Source organism: Dermacentor albipictus, chromosome 1 (genome assembly GCF_038994185.2).
Source record: "Dermacentor albipictus isolate Rhodes 1998 colony chromosome 1, USDA_Dalb.pri_finalv2, whole genome shotgun sequence".
NCBI classification, from domain to species: Eukaryota; Metazoa; Arthropoda; class Arachnida; order Ixodida; family Ixodidae; genus Dermacentor; species Dermacentor albipictus.
Genome location: NC_091821.1, coordinates 374602629 through 374628707, shown reverse-complemented (window position 1 = coordinate 374628707; position 26079 = coordinate 374602629). Strand labels below are relative to the sequence as shown.

General features: G+C 46.2%; 1 protein-coding gene across 1 annotated transcript in view; it reads right to left on the bottom strand.

Moving 5' to 3' along the window:
- Nucleotides 1–26079, bottom strand: part of LOC135901764 (E3 SUMO-protein ligase RanBP2-like) — a 163117-nt gene that overhangs the window by 61621 nt on the left and 75417 nt on the right. Inside the window, exons 19-24 of the mRNA XM_065431613.2 lie at nucleotides 25488–25660; nucleotides 17290–17523; nucleotides 10767–11201; nucleotides 7016–7513; nucleotides 4322–4477; nucleotides 573–701 (exon numbers count right to left, since the gene is read on the bottom strand). Coding sequence (XP_065287685.1) covers nucleotides 573–701; nucleotides 4322–4477; nucleotides 7016–7513; nucleotides 10767–11201; nucleotides 17290–17523; nucleotides 25488–25660 — 1625 coding nt within the window. The remainder of the gene's footprint in view (nucleotides 1–572; nucleotides 702–4321; nucleotides 4478–7015; nucleotides 7514–10766; nucleotides 11202–17289; nucleotides 17524–25487; nucleotides 25661–26079) is intronic.

Sequence of the window (26079 nt, the reverse complement as noted above, 5' to 3'; positions counted from 1 at the left end):
GGCGCGGCTAGCCAAATGCATTTTCACAATGTCTTAGCTCTTGAAATAGATGCCCATCTAAACGTACCATTTCCCAGCATTCCCATGCATACAACATGAAACACCAATTTTCCCTTTAGGTAATTATAAAAGTTCTATGTAAAAAGCAAACAAAATAAATTATTGAACAATGAACAAAAACCCCTCTTTAGCAGTAGGTGGCGCAAATTTCAACAATCTCTGATCAGTCTTATATGCAGTACTTGGCATTTGTTTTATTCAATAATTATTTGGTATCTTTGTCGGGGCCCCCCCATAAAGAAATATTACCCTATTTTCTGGACTACAAGTTACCTATTTTCTTTTCATAAATTTTCATCAATGTGTCTTATACAAGGGTGCAACTTATACATGTACAACACCATGCATACTGGTGCAATTAACTTGAGCATTGCCCCCCCCCCCCCCCCCATGTGCAAGAAACTGTACGGACATTTGTCAAGTGCTGCTGTGACGTCTAGTTCTGTCCCCTCCTTTTTGGCGAAGAAAAAATAAAATAGAAAAGAAGGAAGGGAATTATTTGGCAAACTTACTTGCTCTCGCCGCATAAGCAGGCGCACTTTGCCCTCCTTGCTTTCAAGCAATTTGACGACACCAATGCCACGTTCCTTCCACTCTTTGTCAACATAGCGGAAGAGTTTAGCTCTTTCTTCAAAGCAAACCTGTGAATCAAAACAGAACGAAATGCTGAGCATGAGAATCAACTTCAGCAGTAGAAAAGCCCACCAGAGAGATCAAGAAAAATACGAGGAAATCTCACTTCTAAGTAGCAACAATTTTTACTGAGTGCTCATATCGCTTGTCCCTTGTAACTTCAGCCAAACATTAAAGATATGCAAATGCTACGTACCTGACTGGACAGAACCAAGGTAATGTTTGGAGTCACATGGAGATACTCAGATTATATTATGCATTCTGCTTAATTACATAGTCTTAATTGTATGTCAAGTGCCCATCTAAGATATTATACTTTCAAGTGGTTAGTTATTTCACAGCCCACAGCCACCAACAGCACCTTTCATAGCCTAGCAACAGATATGGAACAAAATGCCCCATAAGTTGCCTACATATAGTTCAACATGAAAACCAGCAGGTGAGGCATGGTATCCCCTTTTAGTGCCATGGAAGAGGCTCGATGCGAAGCCTTAGAACCACTTCTGCTTTTCTTACAGCGGGCAATATCTGCACATAATGGCAATCACGGCAGCCACACTTACCTCCAGCTGAGAAGTCACAAACCCCCTTCCTTATAGGTGCACTACTCAGTGCGCAGAATGTACATCTGCCGGGTACTCTGAAAACCCTTGCAAATATGTATGAGGAAACATGCAGAATGGCAACAAAATGATGAGCACAAAGTGCCCCAACCACAAAGTAGTGCTCTTCTGTTCCACCTGTTTTCTGGCCAACATATGCAGTTCTCTATGACATTCTTGAAGCTAGCCGGCCAATAATACTGTACAAGTTGCAATGCTGACTAGTACTATTCAAGTGTACAGTCCAGCCTACTGTTAAAGAACACTAAAGGCAAACACTAAGTCGACGTGGAATGTTAAAATACCATTCCAGAAACCTCGCAGTGCTTGTTCCGTGCCAGGAAAATAGAGTGAAACCTTGTTAAACCATACCCGCTTAAGCAGTAGTTTCATTTTAAAAGTAGTAGAGTCAAATCCCCGACTCAGTGGCCATTGAACATAATGTATTTTGTATCCGCATAAGCCGATCCAGTTTAGTGCGTACGTATTGGTTAACATGTAGTGTTTCCACTTTTCGTCACGCAAATACAGTGGTGCGTCGTCTCCATTGGGCAGCCTGGCAGAACAACAAGCCTCAGAGACCAGAAAAACAGCCTTCCAAGCGCCATGTGTGTTTGCATATGAAGCCACATCAACATCAATATCATTTTGGCACCACGCCAGACAGCGTTGTGGCGTCGCACAAACAATGACTTGCGTCATATGCTCACATCATGCCGATGCTAGGATAAAAAAGACGCCGGCTGCTCAGCATAGAAGAAAAATTAGACATCCTTTGTGCTATCGAACGTGACACAAATAAGTCAGCGCTGGCACGCGACAAAGATCCAACAAGACGGTCATTTGAGGGGCGTGGTAATTACATTAGATGCATTACCCAAGTGGTAATGCATCAAATGTAACTGAAACACTTCTACTTTATTGTGTGGCAAATCCCAACTGTGTATTAACTTTAAAAATGCATATACAGCCGATCTAAGATATATCAAACTTGAAGAGGATTGTGAAATAGTTGATAGGTAATTCGAAATATAAAATATGCCTATGTGAACCTTATCTGAAAACTCCACTAATCTTGTCCAGGCTGAGAATGCGAAAAGTGGCACATTACTGATGTTTCTCCATGGCTGCGTTGAATGCACAAAAGCTTACTTTTTCTTTTCCCCCCACATGCATGTTGCAAGTGGTCCTTGATATCAAACAGATCACAACCTCAACCCTACAGTTCTGTATCGCCTGACCACAAGATTCTGGTGCACCGAAAGGGGAGGAGGCACTATACTCCGGCAGCGCCTGCGCGGGCCCTATTATTTTGAAATTGACTTGCAATGCGTACAGTTTAGGCATGCAAGGGCTGAAAGCTTTGTGTGCCTTGAGTTCTCACCGCTTGGTTAGCGCTGAAGCGAAAGGCAGCACAAAAATTAATTTGCAACTTCCAATTCTTGGTATGCTTCACGGCATAACACTGTGTTGATGCGAAGCTGACTTTCAGAAACTAGTATTATGCAATTTAAAGACAGTGTCGGTGCCAATCAATAATGGTACCATTTGTTTTCCTATTCATCGCGCGTTACATTCGAGGTTTCATTTTTTTTCTCTTTCATGTCGCCTTACTGGAAAATTGACCCTTACGTCGCAATCACAGTTGTGTTACATTCAAGTACAGTACAACCTTTAATCTATACCTTCTATTTAGCTTTATTATAACAACTGCTACTCTCATTAATGCTGCAGAATCCATCAATGCTGTCCATCATGTCCTTATGAATTAGAAATCCTACCCCATAATCTCTCTAATCTGGAATACCTCTGTAACAGAGGGTGTGGCCATTAATCAGCACTGTATGAGCCACACCAGTTCTTCTAACCTCATGAAGGCCAATATATCCCAGACAATGCCTGATAACTCCTAAATGAGCACTGCTAAATTAGCCTTATTTGATAGGGTTTCTGTGTTAAACGTTGGTAGGTTCACTTCCCAGTTGAGGCCTGTTTGGATCCAGAGGTTCTTGGCAACTGCCGCGTCACAGGTTTGACCACCGCCTTGGCACGGTGCTCCGCAGCCGCACCATACATCACATGTCACTAAGCCAGAGTGAAACTATCAAAGCAGTTTCCTTTGTCGCAATTGTTTAGTTCAGGTCTGTCAATTATGCATGCACTAACTTGCCTGCAGCTGAACTCTGCCTAACATCAAAACTCGATTTGAACTGCTGGCAAGAGCTGACAATATGCATTTCAACTTGCGAAGCATGTTTCGACTCACTTTGAGTGCAAATAAATAAAGGTGTTCCAGCTTAAGTTAAAGAAGTTATTAAAAGAAAAGAAAAACACTGACAACTGAACACTGCAGAACTAATAATCGCCCCCAGCACCTAGCATTTTTCTTTCTTTTTCTTTTAACAGCTCAGCTAACATTAGCTTAACACCCAGTACATTAAAAGCACAGGTGCTGCAACAATTGCACTGTCTTTGTGATGTTTTCTCTCAGTGGTTGATTTCACGAATTCCCTTTCCAATATGTAATGGCGATGGGTTGAATGCTTCAGTGCACTACAGCTCTTTCATCTATCAATATGGTTAAGCACATTACATCACTGTGTTGCAGTGAAATTTACTTTTTGCCATTTTGGAGTGCGAATAAGATGCTTATGCAAGAGCTATTCATATTTTAAGAATTGAGAAACACCTTGGTCATTTTTGCTCCATGGCATGTACTGCTCTTAAGATTTACTGCCTTGTTTGACAGCCACAAAAATTCTGTTTTGTCAGCATGAATACTTCCAATGTTGCAAGAAATTACATTAGGAGAAGTGCACTTGACGGGGTGAAGAGCAGAACAGTGTTCGATATATAGGTAGCACAGTGCAATACTAACTGTTCGGTTCGATATATCTGGGATCGACTGTAGTACCATGTGTAGTCCTCCCCATTTTCTAAAACAAGAATCCAACTGCAGTTGTTCAGTGAGGGAATGCATTAGGGAAATCCCTTTAACCCTTCTATTCTACACTGCAGTCACGTACCTTCTCATTCTCTTCCCCAGTGCAGACCGACACCTCCTCAGGCAGCGGAATTAGAGGTGTGAAGTTCCCTTCGACTTCGACTTCCTCCACATAGTCGTCCGATCCAGTGCTAGCTCGCTGCAGGCGGCGTGGTGCTGCAGGAGATGGCGTCTGTGCCTGCATAATCCTAGCCTGTTGCAACTCATTTGATACCAGTTTGGGTCTTATGCTCTCACATGATATATGCTCACTGTAACTTCAAAAGGTATTTTGACTTCAGCTAATGCCTGAATCACAATTGTAGTTCATAGCGAAACACTACATGCTTACATCAATGACATAAAAGCACTGTTTCAACACGGGAAATAGTGCAGCGCATTGGAATTTAAAGCTGAAATGAAGCCAAAAAATGCAACTATATGCCATACACAGAAATGTCGAAGCTAATCAAATGCCACTTATATATTTCAGATTCTGAAAATGTGTCTAATTGGTTACATAAGAAAAATGGGGTAGCACATTCTGTTGTACTCTTGTGTCAAGCCCATCATAAGATTACCATTCCTCAATGTCATCCTCACTTTTCTACAGGACAAAGATATCAGCAGCAATCACAAACAGATAGAAGAACAGCAATTTATTGCCTTTTCATTGTGCATGAGGTGGTAGCAATATCCAAAAGAGCTATCATATAATCCAAGGTACATTTTCACAAATTTGACGCGCACAAAACAAAAACGGAGTTCTTCAATGATGCGGGTAGCCACGAAACTTAGCAGAAACATGCGAAATCCTTTGTGAATGCCTCACCACAGCGACTGAATGGCCAACTGTCATGGTGGCGAGTGCGCCGAGACGCAGAAAAGAAGAAAAAAAAATGGAGGAAATGGTGCAAAAAATGCCATGTGATGGAGCTTCACCAATTCATTGTGCTCGCATTGCTCCACAAAATTTAAAACCTCCGCTGAAGGCTGGTTGCTAGGATTACGACGAAGAACACATGCGATAAACCTAGGCCTCTCCGCGCTACCATGTCGGCGATCTGCTGCTGGGAAACTGGAAGGAGAGAAACGCTTCCCCAATGCGACGAGAGGCGACGCCGCCGAGAAGAGAGGGAGAAAGTGATTGTGGAGAAGAAAAGGCGCTATTTCAGCACAGCGAGCATCGCGGGCGGCTGCTCATGGGGGAGAGAGAAACGAACGTTGAGCCAAGGAGGGGAAGAAAGCTGCACCGGAGCGAGCCAGTCGAGCGGGGTCAAGCATTCCGCATGCAGAGAGACGGAGCGAGGAAAAAGACCCGCGGCACTTTTTTTTCGTCTGCTGTTCCGGGCCGCACTTCGCAAGCATCATCGTATAACGTGGGTCAGGTGTAAAATTGCGTCGGATAACCGGAGTTTTTAACACATTGCTTCTGTGGAAACTTCGCCAGGACTGCGCTAATCCGTCATAAAACCTAGATCGTCACAAAAGCAGAAGACACAAAATCAGGGTTCCACTGTACTTGCAAGCGTCTGTAAAGACTAAACTACGTGCTTTATGATAAACAGTGTGCATGTAAACTACTACAGTTGTCATTCTATCACGCAGCGGTATCACTGACTTGCAGACTATGGTTAGAATATCCAGAAAATCCCCATGATATTTGCACTTTCAATTGCTGCTAAAACATGCTATTGTGTTTACTGCGTTTCCTCAGTGCCCACTTAAAATGTTTCCCATCAGCTGGTCCTGCAGCACGCTCCTACGCGAAAGGAACCAGTACTGAGTGAACACGGCCTCATTTATTAAGATCACTAAAGTTTATTGCTGTGTACGTGAGGGCCACTTGATTTATCAAAAAACAAGTCTTAAAAAAATTTACAAGCGCACACGAGCATAAAAATGCTTGATTTGACTGTGTACAGCGCGCCACTAGTTTCATTTATGAATTTCACTAAGCAGTTTCATGTTTTTGAGGCTGTTGTGGCACTGACCGACACAGAAATACTGTACACGGCTTACGGAATTGATGAGGCCATGCTTACCGAAGTGTAAACCGAAACACTTATAGTGCACACTATAAAGCCAAACGAAAAAGTGACCAGCGACATCGGAATCTGCTAAGGGGAGCAATCGGCGCTCGTGTTGCGGATGGAAACTCGACTATTTTTCTGGGACCCGATGTTTGTGCAATGTTGGGCGTCGCCAGGAGTACATAAACCTGTCTTAGTAATTCAAGGCAATAGTGTGTTTCTTGCAACACAGCACTCAGCCCTTCTAGGAGGCTGAGTGCGCAAGTTAGATTACACGAGGCACATGCTGAAGCAGCCTTGCAGGTTGTTAAGCCCAAATGCAATGGTTGGTACTCTTTTAAGTTACCACACACTACAACGTTGAACATTAGGCAAACAAGTTTCCATTTCGTGAAGGTAAAGTTCGCTGCTTTTGTCATTTTCTTACTGCCAGAATTGGAGGCATGCAACATATTTCTTGCTAAATAAGGTGCACACTGAACCAATAAATAATGGAAGCGCATTCTGTCAAGGCCGAAGTAAAGGAAGTAGGACCAATTTACTCGGAGAATAGATGCATGTTACATTCAAGTAAATACGACAATCGAAAAGTTCAATTAGCCAGATTTGAATTAACAGACGTCTACTGTATTAAGATCCATGGGCTCGTTCGAATTTCGCGCTCCTGCATCATGTGCAGAAAAGACAAAACAAACGATTCCCACCAACGTCACTGGGCTTGCTTCAGCTGTCCTGGTACCAATGGTAGTCACCGGTTCCCGCTTTTCAGGAGCCACAGAAGCGGGCGATGGCACTGCGCCAGTGAGTAGTCCGTGCAGCTGAGGTGCAGCAGTGGCAGACCTGGGGGCAGTGGGAGCCACTGCAGCCAAAGTGGGGAAGCACGGAGAAAACCCCTGGGGGGCAGCTCGTGCTTCTAAAGTGGGCGAAGGGCCTGTGGCAGGTGCTGGCAGGGGGATCTGGAAAGCGTGCGGGGCATTGGGAGGCTTGGGTGTCATGGCTGCAGCCGCAGGAGTGATGGTAGTGACCACTATTGGTGGCACCACAGGAGCAGGCACAGAAGCTGGTGGTGGTGGCATCTTGGCAAGACGACTGAAGGCAGACAGCCGACCAACATCACCACTGGCCACATGGGAGGGTGTACAGTTGCCAATAGAAGTCGGTGGAGGGGGCTGGCTGATGTCAAATGAAAACTGAGGCAGGGGCTGGAAAAGGCAAGGAGGGTAACAATAAGACTTGTCAGGCGGTGAGGTTGGACATGATCAAATTGACACATTGCCCTATGCATTACATAGCCTGCCTAACTCCAGAGCCTGAATAACATAGGCCAACAATAATCCTCACCACTGCTGTCGCAATGCAAATGCGCCAGCAGATGAAAAAGGTCTGCACTACTGTTATATAAATTAGCATGAAACGCTCCAACAAGAAACTTCTACCCAAGATGTTGCTGAACAGGTAATAGAGTGAAACCCAGTTAATTCGAAGGTGCTACAACTAGAAAATATTTCAGGTTAAGTGGACTTTCGAGACATGCGATAAACAAAAATAAATGATTTATTCGTCCCAGTCAGTCAAGAGTATACACTCCAGACTACCAGAAACAAACAAACAAAAAAAAAATTATGTAGATTTCTCGCACTCCGGGAATTAATGTAATTTGAAGGATTTCACAGCTCCAGTCAATGAGCGATCTTTTCAGACATGCCTAATAATTTCGATGCCTTCACAGCACTGCCATGTACAATTACGGTAAAAAATATGCAGTCCACGGCTCCAGGCGCAAGGGCGGCCGCGGGGCCGCACCAGCACGCTGCTATCTTTATCGAGCGCCTGCTTTGGGGGTGCACCGAGCGACGCCAATCTTCAGCCTCACTCTCATGTGGCCGAGTCTCGTGCTTGATAAATTTCGAGTGCGACTTTCAGCTGTTTCGCAGCTGACGGTCAGTTGGAAAAAGGGTTCATCAGTGTGCGCTTGCCTTTCTCCCCGCACCAGCTCGCATCTCTTGCACCGCAGCTGACGGTCAGTTGGAAAAAGGGTTCATCAGTGTGCGCTTGCCTTTCTCCCCGCACCAGCTCGCATCTCGCACCGGCTCCGGCAGTCACGCGTTCGGCCGTTAGGCTATGTGCACAGAACGTATGCCTGGCAGTGCCCAATTTGGTTTCACGCTTCATGTTTATGCACGTCTCGCGCTTCCGTGCCTGGCGTTTGCACGGACGGCGCACGTGCATGCAGGCTCTCACCAAAAGATGCCATTGGCAAAGCATTGGTGCATAAGAGTAGCACGCAACGAGCCACCACTTTGTTGGTGTCAACGCCCTCCCTGACTAATGCTCCATTCTCGTTCAAGGCTAAAGCATTACAAGCCTCACATTGCAGAAACCATCCAAACCTACCAGCCATGCACGGAAGCCATCTGCCACCACTGTGCCAAGAACCATGGGAGCAGGGCAAACGAAGCAAAATGAAAGCGCCCTCCTCTGCACTGACCAACAGCTGCAAAACCGCCGAACGCTACACTTGAAATTTATCAAGCGCGTGACTTGACCGAACGAGAGTGAGGGCGAAGATTGGTGTCACTCAGTGCACCCTCAAAGCAGGTGCCCGACGGAGATAGCAGCGCCGCGGTGTGACCCTACAGCCGCTCCTGTGCCCGGAGCCACGGGCCAAACGCAAACCGCCGCCCGCGCGCGCGCCAACGTGCGAGCTGTAGTATTTAGACGCGCGGGAGCAAACTAGCTCTAAAACAAATCATGCAATGAAAAACTAGAGACGGAGGCACGCGAAAGAAATTCCCTGTATTCCCACGTAGTGGCTGCACATGACAGCAAAGAAAAAGTTAGGAAATTGGTGCGCTCTTTAAGCGTACAGACGACGCTGTAAATATATGGCAGCGACCATTCTGAACTTGTTCGCGGTGCCGTATATTCACCATATTTACATGATTGTAAGTCGACTCCCCCATATCGCGTGCGACAGAAAAAAGAAAGACCCGCAGGCGCATTCCAAAACAAAAATTTATTAGTAGCTGGCATGGTCACTGGACTTGCTACTACTCACTAGTGGTGCCATCGTCATTACTGCTACAGTCCTGAAGCACGTCGCCGTCCAGCCAAATTCCGCATTAGCATACATACACAAGTCCTTGCCGAAAGCACCCAACCACACAGAGCCGACAGGGAGACTCTTTTGATATGTCCGGTTGGCGTAAGTTCGCGATCTTCTGCCGCCAGCGACTCGTACTCGCAACGGAGCAGTTCCTTAAAAGGGAAAGATCCAGGCTTGTCTCATGACCATGTCGCACGTCACTGGCAGGGACCGATCACGCATTTTGGCAACGTATGCCGGAAGCTTGGCCTTCAGCTCCGGAAAGCGTCCAGACTTCGGCCCATGGAAAATCGTTCGCTTGCCGCCACAGTTGAAAATTTTGCTTTGCTGCCGTCGCCACTCTCGCACCACCTATTAAGAAACATCAAACTTATCGCCAACTGCGCAATTATTTGTTTCTTCAGCGTAAAGGATGGCAGCCCTCGTCAATGCCACTGTGAATGAGCCCGGAATGTTTGTTGGACCTGGAGCACTCATGACAACTGAGGAAGCACGGAAGTAGCACGTGGCCAGCAGTCAAATCAAACGCATGAAACTAAAGATGCTAAAGAGCTACAGGGAAAGAGAAACGCGCGCGCCGCAAGCGGTGTCGGCTCTTCCATGAACTATCGATACTCCCCGCAGGCGCCGCCGTTCTCGGGGTGCCGCCGCAAATGGAACAGCGGCACTTCCATGAACTATCAACACCTTCACATGAGTGCTGTGTGCGCTGTAAAACTCTAAAAAATGTTGAAAGACTTTTCCAAAAAATGAATGAACGTGTGGGATAGTGGAACGCTACAGGTAGGGCCGCAGAGCAAACATAAAATTGGAACTACGTTGTAGCTCTCCCGATAACCCATCAGCCTCGCTTTTTTCTCTTTTTTTTTTTTGCGATGCCAGGTTTTGGTTTTGACTGTAAGTTGACACCTCCCCCCCCCCCACTTCAGATTTTCAAATTAAAAAAAAAAAAAGGTCGACTTACAATCGTGTAAGTGCGGTACGTCGTTGACCCTGAAAGGGTAATTAGGACATCGTTTAGTGCATACCTGATCCCTGCTCTCGCCAACTACATATTAATGACTTTTACTGTACCTTAGGCATTTTTATGTTTCGTCCTTGAATGGCTAACTGAAGTCACGATTCGTAGTAAGCATTACTTCCTGCATTAGTTTTACCATTCGCTTTATGTGAGCGCAACCAAATCTTCTCACACTGTTCCTCACATCTGAAAAATTCAGCCCAGGAGTATTTTGAAGAACCAATGTTTTCGAAAAGGCCTAGGGCTTATGAATATACTGAGGTCTGTGCATGTAGAGGCGGAGCAGACCCAAAGTATACAGGCACACGACTAAACGGGTCGCCCTCACCTGTCCCTCAGCCAAGCGGAGACCAGGGGTTGGTACAGTGGCAGCGGCCGCAGCCACTTGTGGCGAGTAAAATGGCTGGGGAGGTGCCAAAGGTGGAGGCAAGGGCCCCCCCAGAGGTGGGGGCGGGGCCAGCGAATAGCCCAGGTGTGGTGGTGGAGGGTAGCCCGCATAGGTGGCACCACGGAATGGCGGTGGGTACCCCAGTGGTGGCGGTGGTGGTGGAGGCACAGAGTGGGGTGGCCCTGCCGCTACCATCGGAGGAGCTCCTGCACTGGCAGCTGCAGCCTCCAAGTGCGAGTAATCTGTGTACGGGTCGTAGTCACCTTCATAGGCAGTTGAGTAATCGTCCACATACTCCGGCTCCTCCCGCTGCCGCTGTGCACGTGATACAGTGGCAGCCGTTGTTGCCTTTGTGGCAATGTCATCAACTTTTTTCTGCATGAAGAAGAAACCAATGCTCTGTTGATGCATGAACATAGAAATAATGTGACGATGTACAATCACACAGGAAAAATATTTCACAGTGGAAGTTTTTCAGTCCACTGGGAACAATCGGAGTTGTAGAACACAGATATCTTAGAAAAAGATATGCTAGAGTGGAAATTCACATTTTTCCCATTTCCAGGCAATGAACAAGACACTAGAGACAAGCAAAAATGACTTCTCTAACTTTAATTACCAAGGGTGAGAGTGGCAGAAAAGCCACTTGACCTTTTAGCTCAGACCCTGGTGCAGGAAGAAAGCAGATTTGACACAGCTATATGCACTTTTGGAGCAGTGCCAAGGTACATGTACTATAGAACCTCATTCATATGTTTCAGAAAAGAAGTATGCAAGAAAAAGCGTACGAACTGAAAAAGCATATGACCGAAGTCGCTAAATTATAGTACATTTCCATTATTTCGGCCATATTGCAGAAGTCGCAAGGCCTTTGCCACTGCAAGCACTAATCAATGACGAGATGATGGGAAATGCCCATTCTGCACTGCTTTTGTACAAAAAAGAAACAAGATGTGCTCATTGAAGCAGTAATGAGTAGGATACAGAAACTCCCCCTATAACTGGCGATGAGGTCAGAAGGGCCTTGCAAGACATGAAAGGGGGAAGAGCGGCAGGAGAAGATGGAATAACAGTAGATTTAATCAAAGACGGAGGAGACATAATGCTTGGAAAACTGGCAGCTCTCTATCTGAAGTGTCTATCGATTGCAATGGTCCCAGAAAACTGGAAGAATGCAAACATTATACTAATCCACAAAAAGGGAGACGTTAAAGAATTGAAAAACTGTAGGCCCATTGGCTTACTTCCAGTATTAAATAAAATATTCACCCAAATAATCTCGAATAGGATAAGGGCAATACTGGACTTTAGTCAACCAAGGAACAGGCTGCCTTCAGGAAGGGATACTCTACAATGGATCACATACATGTCATTAATCAGGTAATTGAGAAATCTGCAGAGTACAATAAACCCTACTATATGGCTTTCATAGATTACAAGAAGGCATTTGATTCAGTATAGATACCAGCAGTAATAGAGGCATTACATAATCAAGGAATACATAAATACCTTGGAAAATATCTACAGAAATTACAGCCACCTTAATTCTACACACGAAAAGTAAAAAGATACCTACAAAGAAAGGGGTCAGAGATGGAGACACAATCTCTCCAATGCTATTCACTACGTGCTTGGAAGAAGTATTCAAGCTATTAAACTGGGAACGGTTAGGAGTAAGGATCAACGGCGAATATCTCAGCAATCTTCGGTTTGCTAATGACATTGTTCTATTCAGCATTTGTAGACGAGTTACAGCAAATGATTGAGGACCTTAAAAAAGGGACTGCAAGAGTGGGATTGAATATTACTATACAGAAGACAAAGGTAATGATGAATAGCCGGGCAAAGGAACAAGAGTTCAGGATCGCCAGTTAGCCTCTAGAGTCTGAAGGAGTACATTTACCTAGGTCAATTAATCACAGGGAACCCTGACCATGCTAAGGAAATTCCCAGAATAGTAAAAATGGGCTGGATTGCATATGGTAGCTCTTGACTGGAAGCTTACCATTATCACTGAAAAGGAATGTGTAGTACAATCAGTGCATTTTACCAGTGCTGACATATGGGGTAGAAACTTGGAGACTGACAAAGAAACTGAAGAACAAGTTAAGGACCGCACAAAGAGTGATGGAATGATGAATGCTAGGCATAACGTTAAGAGACAGAGAGCGGTTTGGATCAGAGAGCAGACGGGTATAGACGATATTCTAATTGACATCAAGAGAAAAAAAATGGAGCTGGGCAGGTCATGTAATATAACCGTTGGACCATTAGGGTTAGAGAATGGGTACCAAGAGAAGGAAAACGCAATCAAGGAAAACAAAAGACTAGGTGGAGAGATGAAATGAGGAAATTTGCGGGTGCTGGTTGGAATCGGTTGGCACAGGACGGGTGATTGCAGATCACAGGGAGAGGCCTTCATCCTGCTGTGGACGTAAAATAGGCTGATGATGAAGATGATGTAGTAAGCATTTGTTTATTTTTCTCATGATACGCTCGCTAATTCAACATACAAGTAATTCAGGCATTTTTTAGGTCTTGTGAAATCCAAATTAACCAGTTTTTACTGTAAGTACCCTAGACCTTTATGAATATGAATAAAAGGGAACCTGAAAAGTTAAGACTGCCCCACTCTCAAGTGCTCAGGCAGGGCTGTAGGCATTGGACTCTGAATGCTCGTTTCAACTGTATGCCTGCAGGGAGACACTCAGCTTTTAATAAGGTGGTACCTTTCAAGCATTTGCAAAATTACTAGCTCTACTATCCCCAATGTGGCAGTAGCCAATTCCACTATTTCTATTATTGCACTATGTGAAAAGTGAGTAAATGCATGAACCTTTCAACTATTCAAGTTATCTTTTAAAGAAATGTAAAAAATTGACCAATACTTTTTTTATTCCTACAAATTACCGTATAGTGCGGAATATAGGTCGAGGTTTTTTCCAAAAAATATTACTAAAAGGTCACCCCTCGACTTATATACCGGCCCTTGGCACAACATGAATAGTCGTCTGGCAACATGGAGTTCAGACCTTTCGGCATCCGCACCGTTATCACCTCCTTGGTGACCGACGCGGCCTGCGCAGTTAAACCGGCGTCATCTTCCCTTTTGTGCAGCGATCGTTCCTGGCGTAGCTAAATTTCCCGGCAACCCGCAAAATGAGTAGGAGTACTCGACATCAGTTCACCGCGGCGTTCAAGAAGAAAGTAATCGAATATGCTGAAATGCATGGAAACATGTCCGCCCAGCGGCAATTCGCCGTGTCGGAAAAAAGCGTCCGGTACTGGCGAACGCAGAAAGTCAAGCTGTCTGCCTGCAACGCGCGGAAGACGTCCTTTCGCGGGCGCTGCGCGGTGCACCCGAAGCTCGAAGACAAGGTGGCGGGTTTCATCCCTGAGCATCGTGCCAGATCATTGCCAGTGACAGTGGAACTCATCCGCATCAAAGCTATTGAGATCGCCTGAGAATCCGGATTGCCCAAGGAACAATTCAAGGGCTCCATTTATTGGGTTCGTCGCTTCATGCGACGCAAGAGATTTGCACTTCAACGCACATCAATCTGCCAGAAGCTGCCAGAAGCATACGAGGACAAGCTGGTCGAATTCCAGCCCTATGTTATCCGTCTCTGGTAGCACCATGGCTACATGTTGGGACAGATCGGCAACGCTGATGAAACGCCGGTGTGGCTCGACATGCCGTCGCCCACCACAGTGTGCGAATGCGGCGCAAAAGAAGTCAAGCTTCTTTCTACGGGGAACGAGCATTCGCGCTTCACGGTGATGCTCGCGTGTACTGCAGACGGCAGAAAGCTGCCTCCGTACATAATATTCAAGAGGAAGATGCTGCCGAAAGGTTTTCCCGCGGGATGTTGTCATTCGCGTGAATGAAAAGGGCTATATGGACGAGGCCCTCATGCTCAATTGGATTAAGACCGTCTGGAATCGGCGACCCGGCGCACTCCTGCGGTGTCCGAGCATGGTCGTCTTGGATGCCTTTCGCAGGCACTTGACAGCAGGTGTGAAGCAGGCACTCCGCGACGGGAGGATGGAACTCGCCGTCATTCCGGGAGGCATGACCTCAACCCTTCAGCCACTGGACATCGTGCTCAACAAGCCCTTTAAAGACTGTGTCCATGAACAATATAGGTAATCAGTGGATGGCCGGCGACAACCCGACGACTCCAACCGGCCAGCTGCGCAGGCCGCCTCTCGCCACTGATGCCACATAGGTGTCGCAGGCATGGCGCTCGCTGCCCGACGATATGGTGGTGCGGCCATTCAAGTGTTGCATTAGCAACTCCTTGGACGGCACCGAGAATGACACGTTGTGGGACGCAGCCAGCGAAAAGCAGTCGTCTTCGGACGAGAGTTCAGACAGCTCAGATGAATGAGCAGGTGACGACTCTGGCGGCACCACTAAATAAAACAGTTTTGTGCCTTATAATTTTTATGTTGACTTCTTTGCTTCAATGTAAGGGGGTCGACTTATATTCCGCCTCGACCTATATTCCGCATTATACGGTACTGCTCGTTACAAAATTATTGACCATTACACATGGATTTGAAAAACATGCCCACTTTATCAATTACAGTGACGCAAAATATCAATGAAAAATGTGTGACCAGAAAAAGACTTTCCCTCAGTACACATGCAATGTCCGAACGTACTTATATGAGAGATGATAAGTTTATAACAAAAGGAATCTAAAAAACCTATGAGACAAAAGAACTTAAATGCACGAATCGAAGCAAGTTCATGAGCATGGCATGTCTTTGGCAAGCAAAGCAGAACCTCTGACATGGATGAGTATGGCTCACCTCTGGAGATATTAGCAGAAACAGTTAGGATGCGTACAGCTCGGGCGCCGTAGTTAAAGGGTTAAGAAGGTGCACATAGTTAACTTGCAAGGCGAGATTAAGTTTACTAGTGCAGGGACACTCGAGTCTCAAACGCAAAGTGCACTGCCGTCAATCGAGTCACGCATTGATTTTGTTCATGCTAAAGGATTGCTGCCAGTCCAGCTGCTGAGACTTTCGCAGCAGCTGGACGCGATGGACATCACGATAGTAAACTTGAAACTGCCACAGAAAACAAGTGAAGATTTTTTGCTATTTTAACATGACTAACACTTGACAAGCCGTTAAGAGTTACAGTCAACATCAAATTTTTAGGACTCCCTAGGAACCGCGCAAATATCCGGGGGAAAAAAAAAAACGAATGCATGCCTTTTACTGCCCCCAAGGGCTCAAATCACCACAGCCACATCTGAAATACACCTGAAGGCTTGGCAGTACACTTATTACGCGTATCGGTGCTCGTATTGTGACAGGAGATGCCGGGTGCACGCGTGTATAATTAAGTAATACATACTCTGTCCCGTCACAATTGCCCCTTATTACTCTTGACATGCTTCACCGCAATATAACATGTACGCTTCACCGCATAACTTTGCTGTATTGAGGCAAAACTAAGTTTCAGGAACCTGCATTATGGAAAGTGCAGTGTGTTCCGAGCTTCAAACCATTGGAAAGGATTACAAAGGTGGTGTTGGCGCAATTGCTAAATAAGGCGACTTGTTTCAATGAAAAATATGGCACCAAACAGCAAGAAGCTTGGTGGCGAATGTCGAAATAGCTAGGCCTAGCGGGGCCGCGGTCGTGGCAACGGCTGCCAGAAGATCTGTGTGCGAAAGCGCCGGTTCGAGGCAGCGAGATAATCGAAATGGCGGCGGTGGCGGCTTCGATTAAGGCATTTTCGGACCTGCGATCATGGTAAAAAGTCCCGAAAATCGGACAGCGATGGTGTTTTGCTTCCCAAATTTCAGACTCTCATACATTTATTCTATGCGGTACGTGGCAGTGCCACTTATTTCTGTGCTCTCTTCTCAGTGTCACAGTGTATCCTGCGACGGGTTTTTTGCTTTCCATTGTAATATGTATCGCCATGTCACCCACTTCTGGAGCACACCACAATAATAGATAAGCGCGAATGTTTAAGACTAATAATAGAAATGGAACAGATCCTTTTGGCCGCTGACCAATGCGTCAGCAAACCGTCACTGTCATTGTCCACGAGAGAGTTGGATTATTTGTGCATGGCATAAAGGCTGAACTGCATTTTCCATATGCCATTTAGGTTTTCTTGTGTTTTCCTGTTGTATCGGTTTTAGATTGTTCTCATACCGTCATGTACGTAAGTGCATCCTCAAGGTAGATATCATAGTGTGCACGTGGTTGTTTCAGTATGACCAATCCCGGAAGTAAAATTTTCGTTGTTGATACTTGCCGCTTGTTTTCGTCTTCGTTTGTTCTTGTGTCTTTGATTTGTTGTGCTATACAGATACTTTTTAGTGATGACTGACCAACAAGCCCATATCGCCACCCTCGTCTATCAGTTCAGATTGACTTAATATTTGCCTTTAGTGTCCCGTTAAGCACACATCTCTTGCAATGGTACACTGACCGAGAGCTGCTCCAGGGCAGCCTGCTGCTGCCTGACTTCGGCCAGGACAGACTGGTGGCTTTCGCGCAGCTCCCTCAGCACATTCTGGTTGGCCTCCTGCACCTGACGCAGGTGACTCATCACCAGCTCCTGGTGCAGCGACAGGGATCGGAGCTGCAACTCAACAAACTCGTTAGCAGCAGCAGCAGCAGGTACAGAGGCCTGCGCCCTCGGCTGTCTTGTTGGGGACTCCACCTGCAGAAGGTAAAAGCAACCTATAACTATGGGCTATAGATTTACACAATATAGACAACATGCTTCACTAACATGGTCTACCCCAAAATGCATATTTTCGAGCATCAATTCTACAAACTCACTTGTTTATTTGAAAATGATCACTCGTACAACTTTTGTGGAAACAACCAGTAATTATAATAGCACTGACTGTGTGGGTAAGTTCTGGATAATTAAAAAAAAAAGGACTGCTTTAAAGAGTTATAACTTCTCCATGCCTACATCTACAATTCAGACATATAGTAAAAGAATGACCGACACTAGTTGGTGGACATTTATGATTGTACTGCATTTAGTATTACACTGACAGAAGGACTACAGTCGAACCCGTTTACATCGAATTATTTCATATATCGAACAATTTCTGGACATGGTATAGTTACAATGAGTATATATATAGCAAAAATTACACTTACATCGAACAAAACTAGTAGCGACTCCCGATATATCGAACGCCAAGCGGAGGAAAGTGCCCCCGGAAGTTGGCTTTCCCTCGCGGTGACGGGAAAACCCGGCGGCGCGGCTCCATCCAACCGCTCTCCCTGTGCGACCGCGTTACCTCAGAGCCGCCGACACCCCCCTGCGAAAAATGATCCTGGTCCGCCCGTAGCACTTGCTCAGACAGCCAATCAGAGGCTCTTGTGCCCTCATTGTGCAAGATGGTGAAAGTGCGAGTTGTCACTGCTTTTCTGGTTCATTGTGTGCGCCTGTGCGCCTTGTGGGCCTTCTCTCGCAGTGTTGCCGTGATGAAGCGCCAGAATGCGCCTTTCATCGTGAAGCTCGAAATTATAAATCGGGTCAAACGCGGTGAGAAGTCAGATGTCCCCGCTACGTACAAGATTCCGAGGTGCCCTGGGAAATGGGAAAATGAGGAAAATGAGGGTTAAAGCGGCTTAACTCGCGACCCGGTGCCCGTGGCACCCGACACGTACGCACGGCCGGGTACGAGTGGTTCATCCAAAATAGCTTCAGCCGTACCGACTTCCGCGTGCTCGGTGATGACTGTAAATTCTGATCAATGCGACGAAGCCATTGCCGGTGTTGCCGAAGTTTGGAGCGAGCTGTTAGAATTTCTGGAAGCTGTTGACGAATCAACGGTGGCCGTGTTTGTGAGTGCAAATGATGGTGTCGCGACCACGGGAGAGCCCGGAAACGAAGACCGTCCTTGGCCTACATTCTCCAAAGTGATTGGTGCGCTCGCACAAGTCCGGTGCTTCTGCGCGAATGTGGAACGTTGCGGCTTCAGCTGCTCCGACACCTTAAAGTGGAAAAGTGCGTGCGTTGCACGCAGTGAAATTGCCCAAGCAGAAGAAAATGCAAGACTAAGCTAGTTTCATCAATAAAGTGATTTTATAAATGGTATGTGCTTTTGTGACATCCAATTATTTAGCAGGCTTACATCGAATTACGCTCTATATCGAACTGATAGGCGTACTTTTACGAGTTCGATATAGCCGGGTTCGACTGTATAGCACAAACATAAAAGAACAAACCCAACCAACCGCATTACTGTTAAACCTCGATATAACGCACTTCAATATAAATAAATTATAGATATAAGGAAGTATTTACCTTTTCATAACTTCTTGTTCATAGAACACCATGTAACTAGAACCTCAATATAACAAAGTGTGTTTGTATTCAATTTCGCTGTTGTATGCGATTTCACTCTTGTGTGTGATTTCATTTATGGAGATAAGGAATGCCGAGACAATAAATGGAAACTTCCGTTGATGCACATGGTCAAAAAATTGAATTACAAGCGGCTGCTTACAAACGTTGGCACACGTCTCAGTCTTGGCTGCACATGGCTGTAAGCATAGCTGAGCACATACGCAGCTGCGCACCTTGCTTTAGAGGTACATCTGTGGCGTGTCCAAAGAGTGGGCATGCCAAGACGGCGTGGCATAATCTCAGCTGTCTTCCCAGAAGTTTAGTATTGAAGGTAGTGCAATCTGAAGTTTCAGTGACCCGTTGGAGCGAGAGGCAGACGAAGCATTCACTTTCCAGAGCAGGCACTTTTCTTGATAGTGTCGTCTTAGTGCGGGTGACGCTATCAGCGCGGGCAAAGTGCACACGAAAGCGCGGTTGGCTTTGCTTAATTCGTCCTGCCTATGTGAAGATATTAACGACGACGCATGAAACCATATCATTCATCACCCACTCCCAAATTCATCAAAAATTTATTGTTTTCTAACTCAAATTTGCTTTTTTCAATTCCCGGATAATTTGGAAAATTCTGCAGCCCCTTTCAACGAAAGAAAAATCGATCGGCGACAGTACTTATTTGCACAAATAGGTGGAATTTCAAAACAATGTAAGCTATACATAAGGAAGCAAATTGCCGATTTTACCTACTTCAATCGGCCATTTCCACGAAGCGACAGTGCATGCACCCTGCCCTAGCGGATTAGTTGCAAAATGTTTTGGAAGGAACGTGCACACAGCCGTGTGGCCAGATATCGAGGACAAGACCCCCGAAGCAAAAAGAAGTGCACAGATATACACAGCAGCAAACACTCATGCCGTGTACCACGTTCAAACTCCACGGGAAGCCCTGCGTCGGTGCTGTGCTGAAAACAGGCGTAGCATAAGACTGCAACTTGACTTAAAAACAGAAAGCGGCCAGGACTTCATCCAGACTGCACAATGAACCATGTCGTTGCTGTCTTGCATTGATGGGTAGGAAATTTAGCGAAAAACCCTTGCGTTAATGTTGGGCGACACTTGAAAGACATGTTGCTGACGAAGGCTTCCTGCAGCGTACGCCCTCTCTTGCTGGTGGTGGCAGCACGTACCAGACATCATGCATCCATTTAAGATACGGTAACACTGGGTTCATACGAGACCAACGAAACCTGAAAGACGCTGACGCCAACGATTGGCTGACTATTCAGCACTGTGTCACTGAGACCATTTGATCATAACAGGCCGACAATGACGCAACCAATGAGCCCGAGTTGTATAGCGCAAAGGGCTTTCTTGTCAACAGCACCGATAGAATCAGCGTGCGAACCATGATCGTTCGACTGAACACCGCGCAACCGACCATTGAACCGATAACACGATGGGTACTGCTTCTTGACTAGTACTGTATTTATTCAAATCTAGGCCGATAGTTTTCCTTTCAAATAATCATATACTAAACTCTAGGATTAGCTTAAACTTGACGATTTAAAAAGACGTGCCAGTTTGTAATTAAAAATGATAAATATGGTGCATAACTAACGCCATCTAGAAAAGTCAGTATCACAGCTGCTATTAGCCACTCCAGTAGCCAACTGAAGTAGATGAGCGACTCCGCTATTTTGCATGCTATTTTGACTATCGGCGTGCAGCGTGGCCCATAGCTTGGCATTACCATAACGGCTATAAACAGGCAATGGCACTATAGTGCCGCTTTTAAACGAAAAGTTGTGCTACTCACAGAGAGAGAGAGAGAGAGAACCAACTTTTATTGAGCCCTTAGTACAAGTCAGTGCGCGCTGGCACCAAACGGGGTGGAACCTTCTTCTCAGGTCCCACATCCATCCACCAGTTCCTGGCCCCTAACCGCCAGCGCGAGCTGGGTTGGTATGTTGGGGCTGGACAACAAGGTCTCCCATCGCTCGGGGGGTTGGGGCTGGGGAGGGTGGGGGGTAGGGATGGTGGGGCTTCTTGAGCTTAGTGCACTATGCAAGGATGTAAGCTAGAGTGCCTTCTGATCATCTGCAAAACGACAGCTTCGTCAAACGTTCAAGCTGGGTGGGACTTTAGCATTGATTAGAAAAACATCCGTCGTTGGAGGGGTAACGGGGGTCACTTTATGTGTGTGCCACGATGAGGAGATGACAGCGATACGGAAAATAAGCGTGCGAGAACAGAGAGGAGCTAAGATCGCGCCATGTTTCGATGCGTGCGAGCCATGCCACACTGTCTGCACATGCATCGGCGTGTCGACGCGAGCTTGTGCGCATCCACAAACGCGTGTGTGGTCTGGCTAGCAGCGATGATAACGTACAGTGAGCTCGGCATGTTCACATTAAATCAATTTTCTCATTTTGTGAACGCTGCCCTCACTTTTTTGTTTGGCCTACATTTGAGGTAAGTTTTTAAAATTTTTCCTGGCTTCAGACATTTGGGGGGTCGGCTTACAATCGGGGCCAGCCTAGATTCGAGTAAATGCGGTATATATATATATATATATATATATACAGTCAAACCTCGATATATCGAACACGGATACATCGAATTATTGCGTATATCGAACACTTTCTATATCATGTGGAAAATCGCATGCATTTTTAATCTTTTATTTCGAACGGGGCCGGATGTAAAATGGATATATCGAACTCCGCCGCCCCAGACCAAGTGTGCTCTGTTGACAGGAGGCGAGCTTTCCCGCAACACTCTCGAAGATAGCAGCGGCGCGATGGGTGTTTCAGACTGCTGCATACGACAGCTGCCCACATCTGTTGCGCCGAGGGCGCCATTTGAACGTAGCGGCGTATGCATGCGGCGGCTTGGCGTGGCCGTGGCTTGGCCAGGTTGGCCAGTTTGACAACATCAACAAAACGTGCGTCTCGGTGCTGCCGTTTGTGCTACGCCAGTCGTTGTGTGTGTGGCGTAGGCCTGTCGTGGCTGGTGTGATGGCTGCAAACGCGAAGAAGCGTATGACCCTGACATTTGCTGCGAAATTGGAAGTGATACAGCGCACTCTTACAACGGTTGCACCCTTTGGCGTGTATATTTGTCCCACAACAATAATCGTCATCTGCCTTGCTTGCGTTTCCTTTCCTGAAAACTGGGCGCCCGCTACTTTCCTGTCGAGAATGCTGCGTCACACTGATAACGCGCATGCCGTTCGTGACTGGGAAGCACCGGGCTCGCAGCGTTAAAGGGAGGAAACGCGGGCAAGGCAGACGACAATTGTTGTGGGACAAGATACGCCCCAAAGGGTGTAAACTTTGCTAAGAGTGCGCGTTGAAAATGGAGAAAAGAAAGCGAGCCTCGCCGAAGCTTTCAACATCCCAAGGAGTACTTTGAGCACTCTGCTGAAAAATAAGAGTGACATAAAGGCCAAGGCGGAACAGAACCAGCACTCAGGCGCGCGGCGGGTGCGCACAGCTGCCTTTGAAGACGTCGAGAAGGCGCTGCAAAAATGGTTTATCGACATAAGGGGCCGGAACATTCCTTTATCGGGACCAATGCTACAGCAGAAGGCGAAGAACTTTGCGTTCATTCACGCCGGCGAGAAGTTCGCTGCTTTCGGCATGCGGGTTTCGTGACCCGCATTGAAGAAGCTTCCGAGGAAGCAACCGAAGATTTGACGTTGGATGGCACAGAGGAAGAATGCCAGCTTGAAGAAACCTGGAGCCAGTTCGAGCGCTTTGTCGGTGCTGAGCCACACAGCATGTGCATTGAGGACTTCGTTGGCGGTGACGACAGCACTGGAACAGTGGCGGAGTTAACAGACGTGGAGATCGCTGCTGAGGCTGATCCAGCAAGCGCTGATGTTGCCCCACTCCCGACTGCAACTGAGGCTGTAGCTGCTTTGGCCGTTGTACGCCGCTACTGCGGCGCCATAGAAGGGACTGGACTGTCTCTTGTGGACTGTTTGGACTATGTTGAGGACGCCGTGGTCAAGCACGCAGTTGCCAATATGAAGCAGGCTACGCTGCTTCAGTACTTTCAGCGAACTAAATAAATACTTTGTTTGAAGCTTCATGTGAGTATCTATTGTGCCACAATTGATTCATTAATTGAATTGTGCTAGTTTTTTACGCGTTTTCTACATGATTTTATATATCGAATTCTGGCTATATAGAACTATTTTGCAATCACCGCGCTGTTCGATATATCGAGGTTCGACTGTGTGTATATATATATATATACATACATATATATATATAAAATTATTAGCACCAAAATCTCAAAACATGGCTTCGAAGTTTAAATCGTGCCGTCAAGTCAGCAGAGCTGCTACTGTGACCAGTGGACGCCAGAGGTGTACCCCATAGACAATGTCGGCTCGCATGTTATGGACAGCGTGTGGACATTTCCTTGGCGCGGCCACTGTTGCATGTACTACCTCGTTCGCGAAGCACGCATTGATGTTAGACGGTGTGACATGTTTCGCCGGAATATGGAGTGATTTAAGGTTGGAGGGATGTGGGGATGCGCGACTCTCACACGTCCCCTGATATACAGTTTTCCCGCATTGCTCCTGTCTCCTGTTCTCCGGCTTCACCGCGTGGCCTGGTTGTCTGTCTGGTTGAAGCGCAGTACGAGAGATGGCACAAGTGTTGCGCTGCTAACGCCACCTAACTGTGGGGTCACTTGGGCGCGGAAAAGAGAAGGTGCTTCCTCTTTGGCTGCGGGTCAGCAAGCGGCGCGGACGTTCCGCACGTGATCCATGCTTCTGCGAGACCGGCTCGCGGGGCCTCGTTCGAACGCGCCACCATTCGCGTGACTGTACGCACGGACGACCAGGGGTTGGTAACCAGCATGGGGCAAACATATTTGCTCGCTATACGGTTGCGGTGAGTCGGACTTATGCGATTTATCACATGCCCATCGGCATGTTTTGTGGATAGCAACTCTGCTAGCAGGCATTGATCTATGAGACGTGCAATAAATGCCCTTGTGATTGTTTCCACTACTGTGTTGTCCTTCCTTTGTCCCAGAGAACAGGTGAGGATCCCACAACCTGCAAAGCCAGCATGCTGCCACTACATTCTCCCCTCCCTCAGTGTCTTGTTTGTTTGTTCACTACACGTCTCCTGCTCCTTTGCATTGCCCTCATTGCATTCCATAAGCAGGCGCGCCTCATTCAAAATGCTTTTGCTGCTTCACTTGTCTGCAGGATTTTCCATTCTGTCTGTCTGTCTGTTCCTGTCGTGCAGCAGCGCACACAGACAACAAAAGTATGTCACTTTCTACTGAGTTCCAGTGCGCGATCATGCTTTCACTTGTGTCTGCTGAGTATTCGTGTAGCACTGACTTTTACCGCTATTCAGGTATTCTCGTGCAAGGTGCATAAAATAGTGTGCTATGTAAAACAAGCAAACACAACGCCGTGTAGCAATAAATCGGGAGAAAAGAAATGAAGGCGAGGCCTGGGACTTATGCATCACACATTCCTCAAGCTCCGGTATAAGAGAAAGCAGGGAAGGAATTTTGTCTACGAAGGCTACACAGGGCAAGAGGAGAGAGTGTCTCTTGGCAGCGGCCCTCCCATCATGAAATCACGGGTTCACGCCACAGAAATATTTATATCTCGGCTATTAAAGGACCAATTCGAAAAATTCTTGCTGCAGAACACTCCCTAGAGAGGCATAACTTCCAGCAACTGAAATTTGCCATATAGCCTAGTGGGGGCCCTTTGATGAAACAATGCATCATATTCAATAGATTATTTTACTTGATTGATTTTCATTGACTTAATATGTGCCACTATGACAGAAGTACAGAATAATATAGCTAGACATTGTGTCGCACTGCTCTGTTCATACACCTGCCCTAATTATTCTTCCCTGAACAAGTGTTGTACATAGCCTTCGTCCTCGTGAGAACACTGTGTAGACGTCTCACACTATGTATCCACTTGACTGCTGTTTTCATTTTGGCATGGTTTGTGAACAGTGAAGTGCATAAACATTAAAACTGCATAATACTAAATGTTATGGCCTTTGTGGGGAATAAACAAACATTGCATGAGGTTGCACATTGCACAGGATGAAAGTGAACACAAAATTTTATGCACCAGCATTAGTTGTGCACATAAATTCTGCATGATTTTTCTTCAAGTAGTCCAGAACACCACGAAGCAAATTTACAAAGTGTCAGTTTTTAACGTCATCTCATGTTTCATGAAGCAACAAAACCACAAAGGGCGACCAATATTATATACCCATGATGCCCGAAACAGACCACCAGCTACATACCTCAGACAAAGAGGACTGGTTTGCATCTGTACGTGATGGGTAGAAGCTTGGGTCAACCTTAGGGGTGCTGTTTTGTTGAGGCCGACGAGTAAAACTAACATGGGAAGAACGGGGTGTGGAGAAGGCATCTGGTGCCCAAGACGTCTCTGCTGCCTCTTCAGTGTAGGAGCCATCTGAGGGGAATAAATATGGAGAGAACAAAAGCTGAATGAAGTGAGCTGGATTTTGTTCAGTTTACAGGCATCATTTCAGTCTTATCGTTTTAAGGGTAAATTTTCTTTCAAAGCATGTGTCGAAGCATGCATGTGTCAAAGCATGCATGGCGTAGTACTATTGGAAGTGTACTGCATGCTTTTAAGGGGGGATGAGGGTCTTGAAAACTTTTTTTTTATTTCGTAACATATCTTCCTGAAAATTGGCATGCAGATATATCTTTGAATGCTGATCCCAAATATATATTCAGATTTTATATATCTCATCTATAAATGAAGATATTGCAAAATAATTCATCCCACATAGGTCTTTTCTTACGGGCCATTATGATAATTTCTTAATTAAAAAAACTAGTTTCAAAGAATGGCTGTCATTTCCA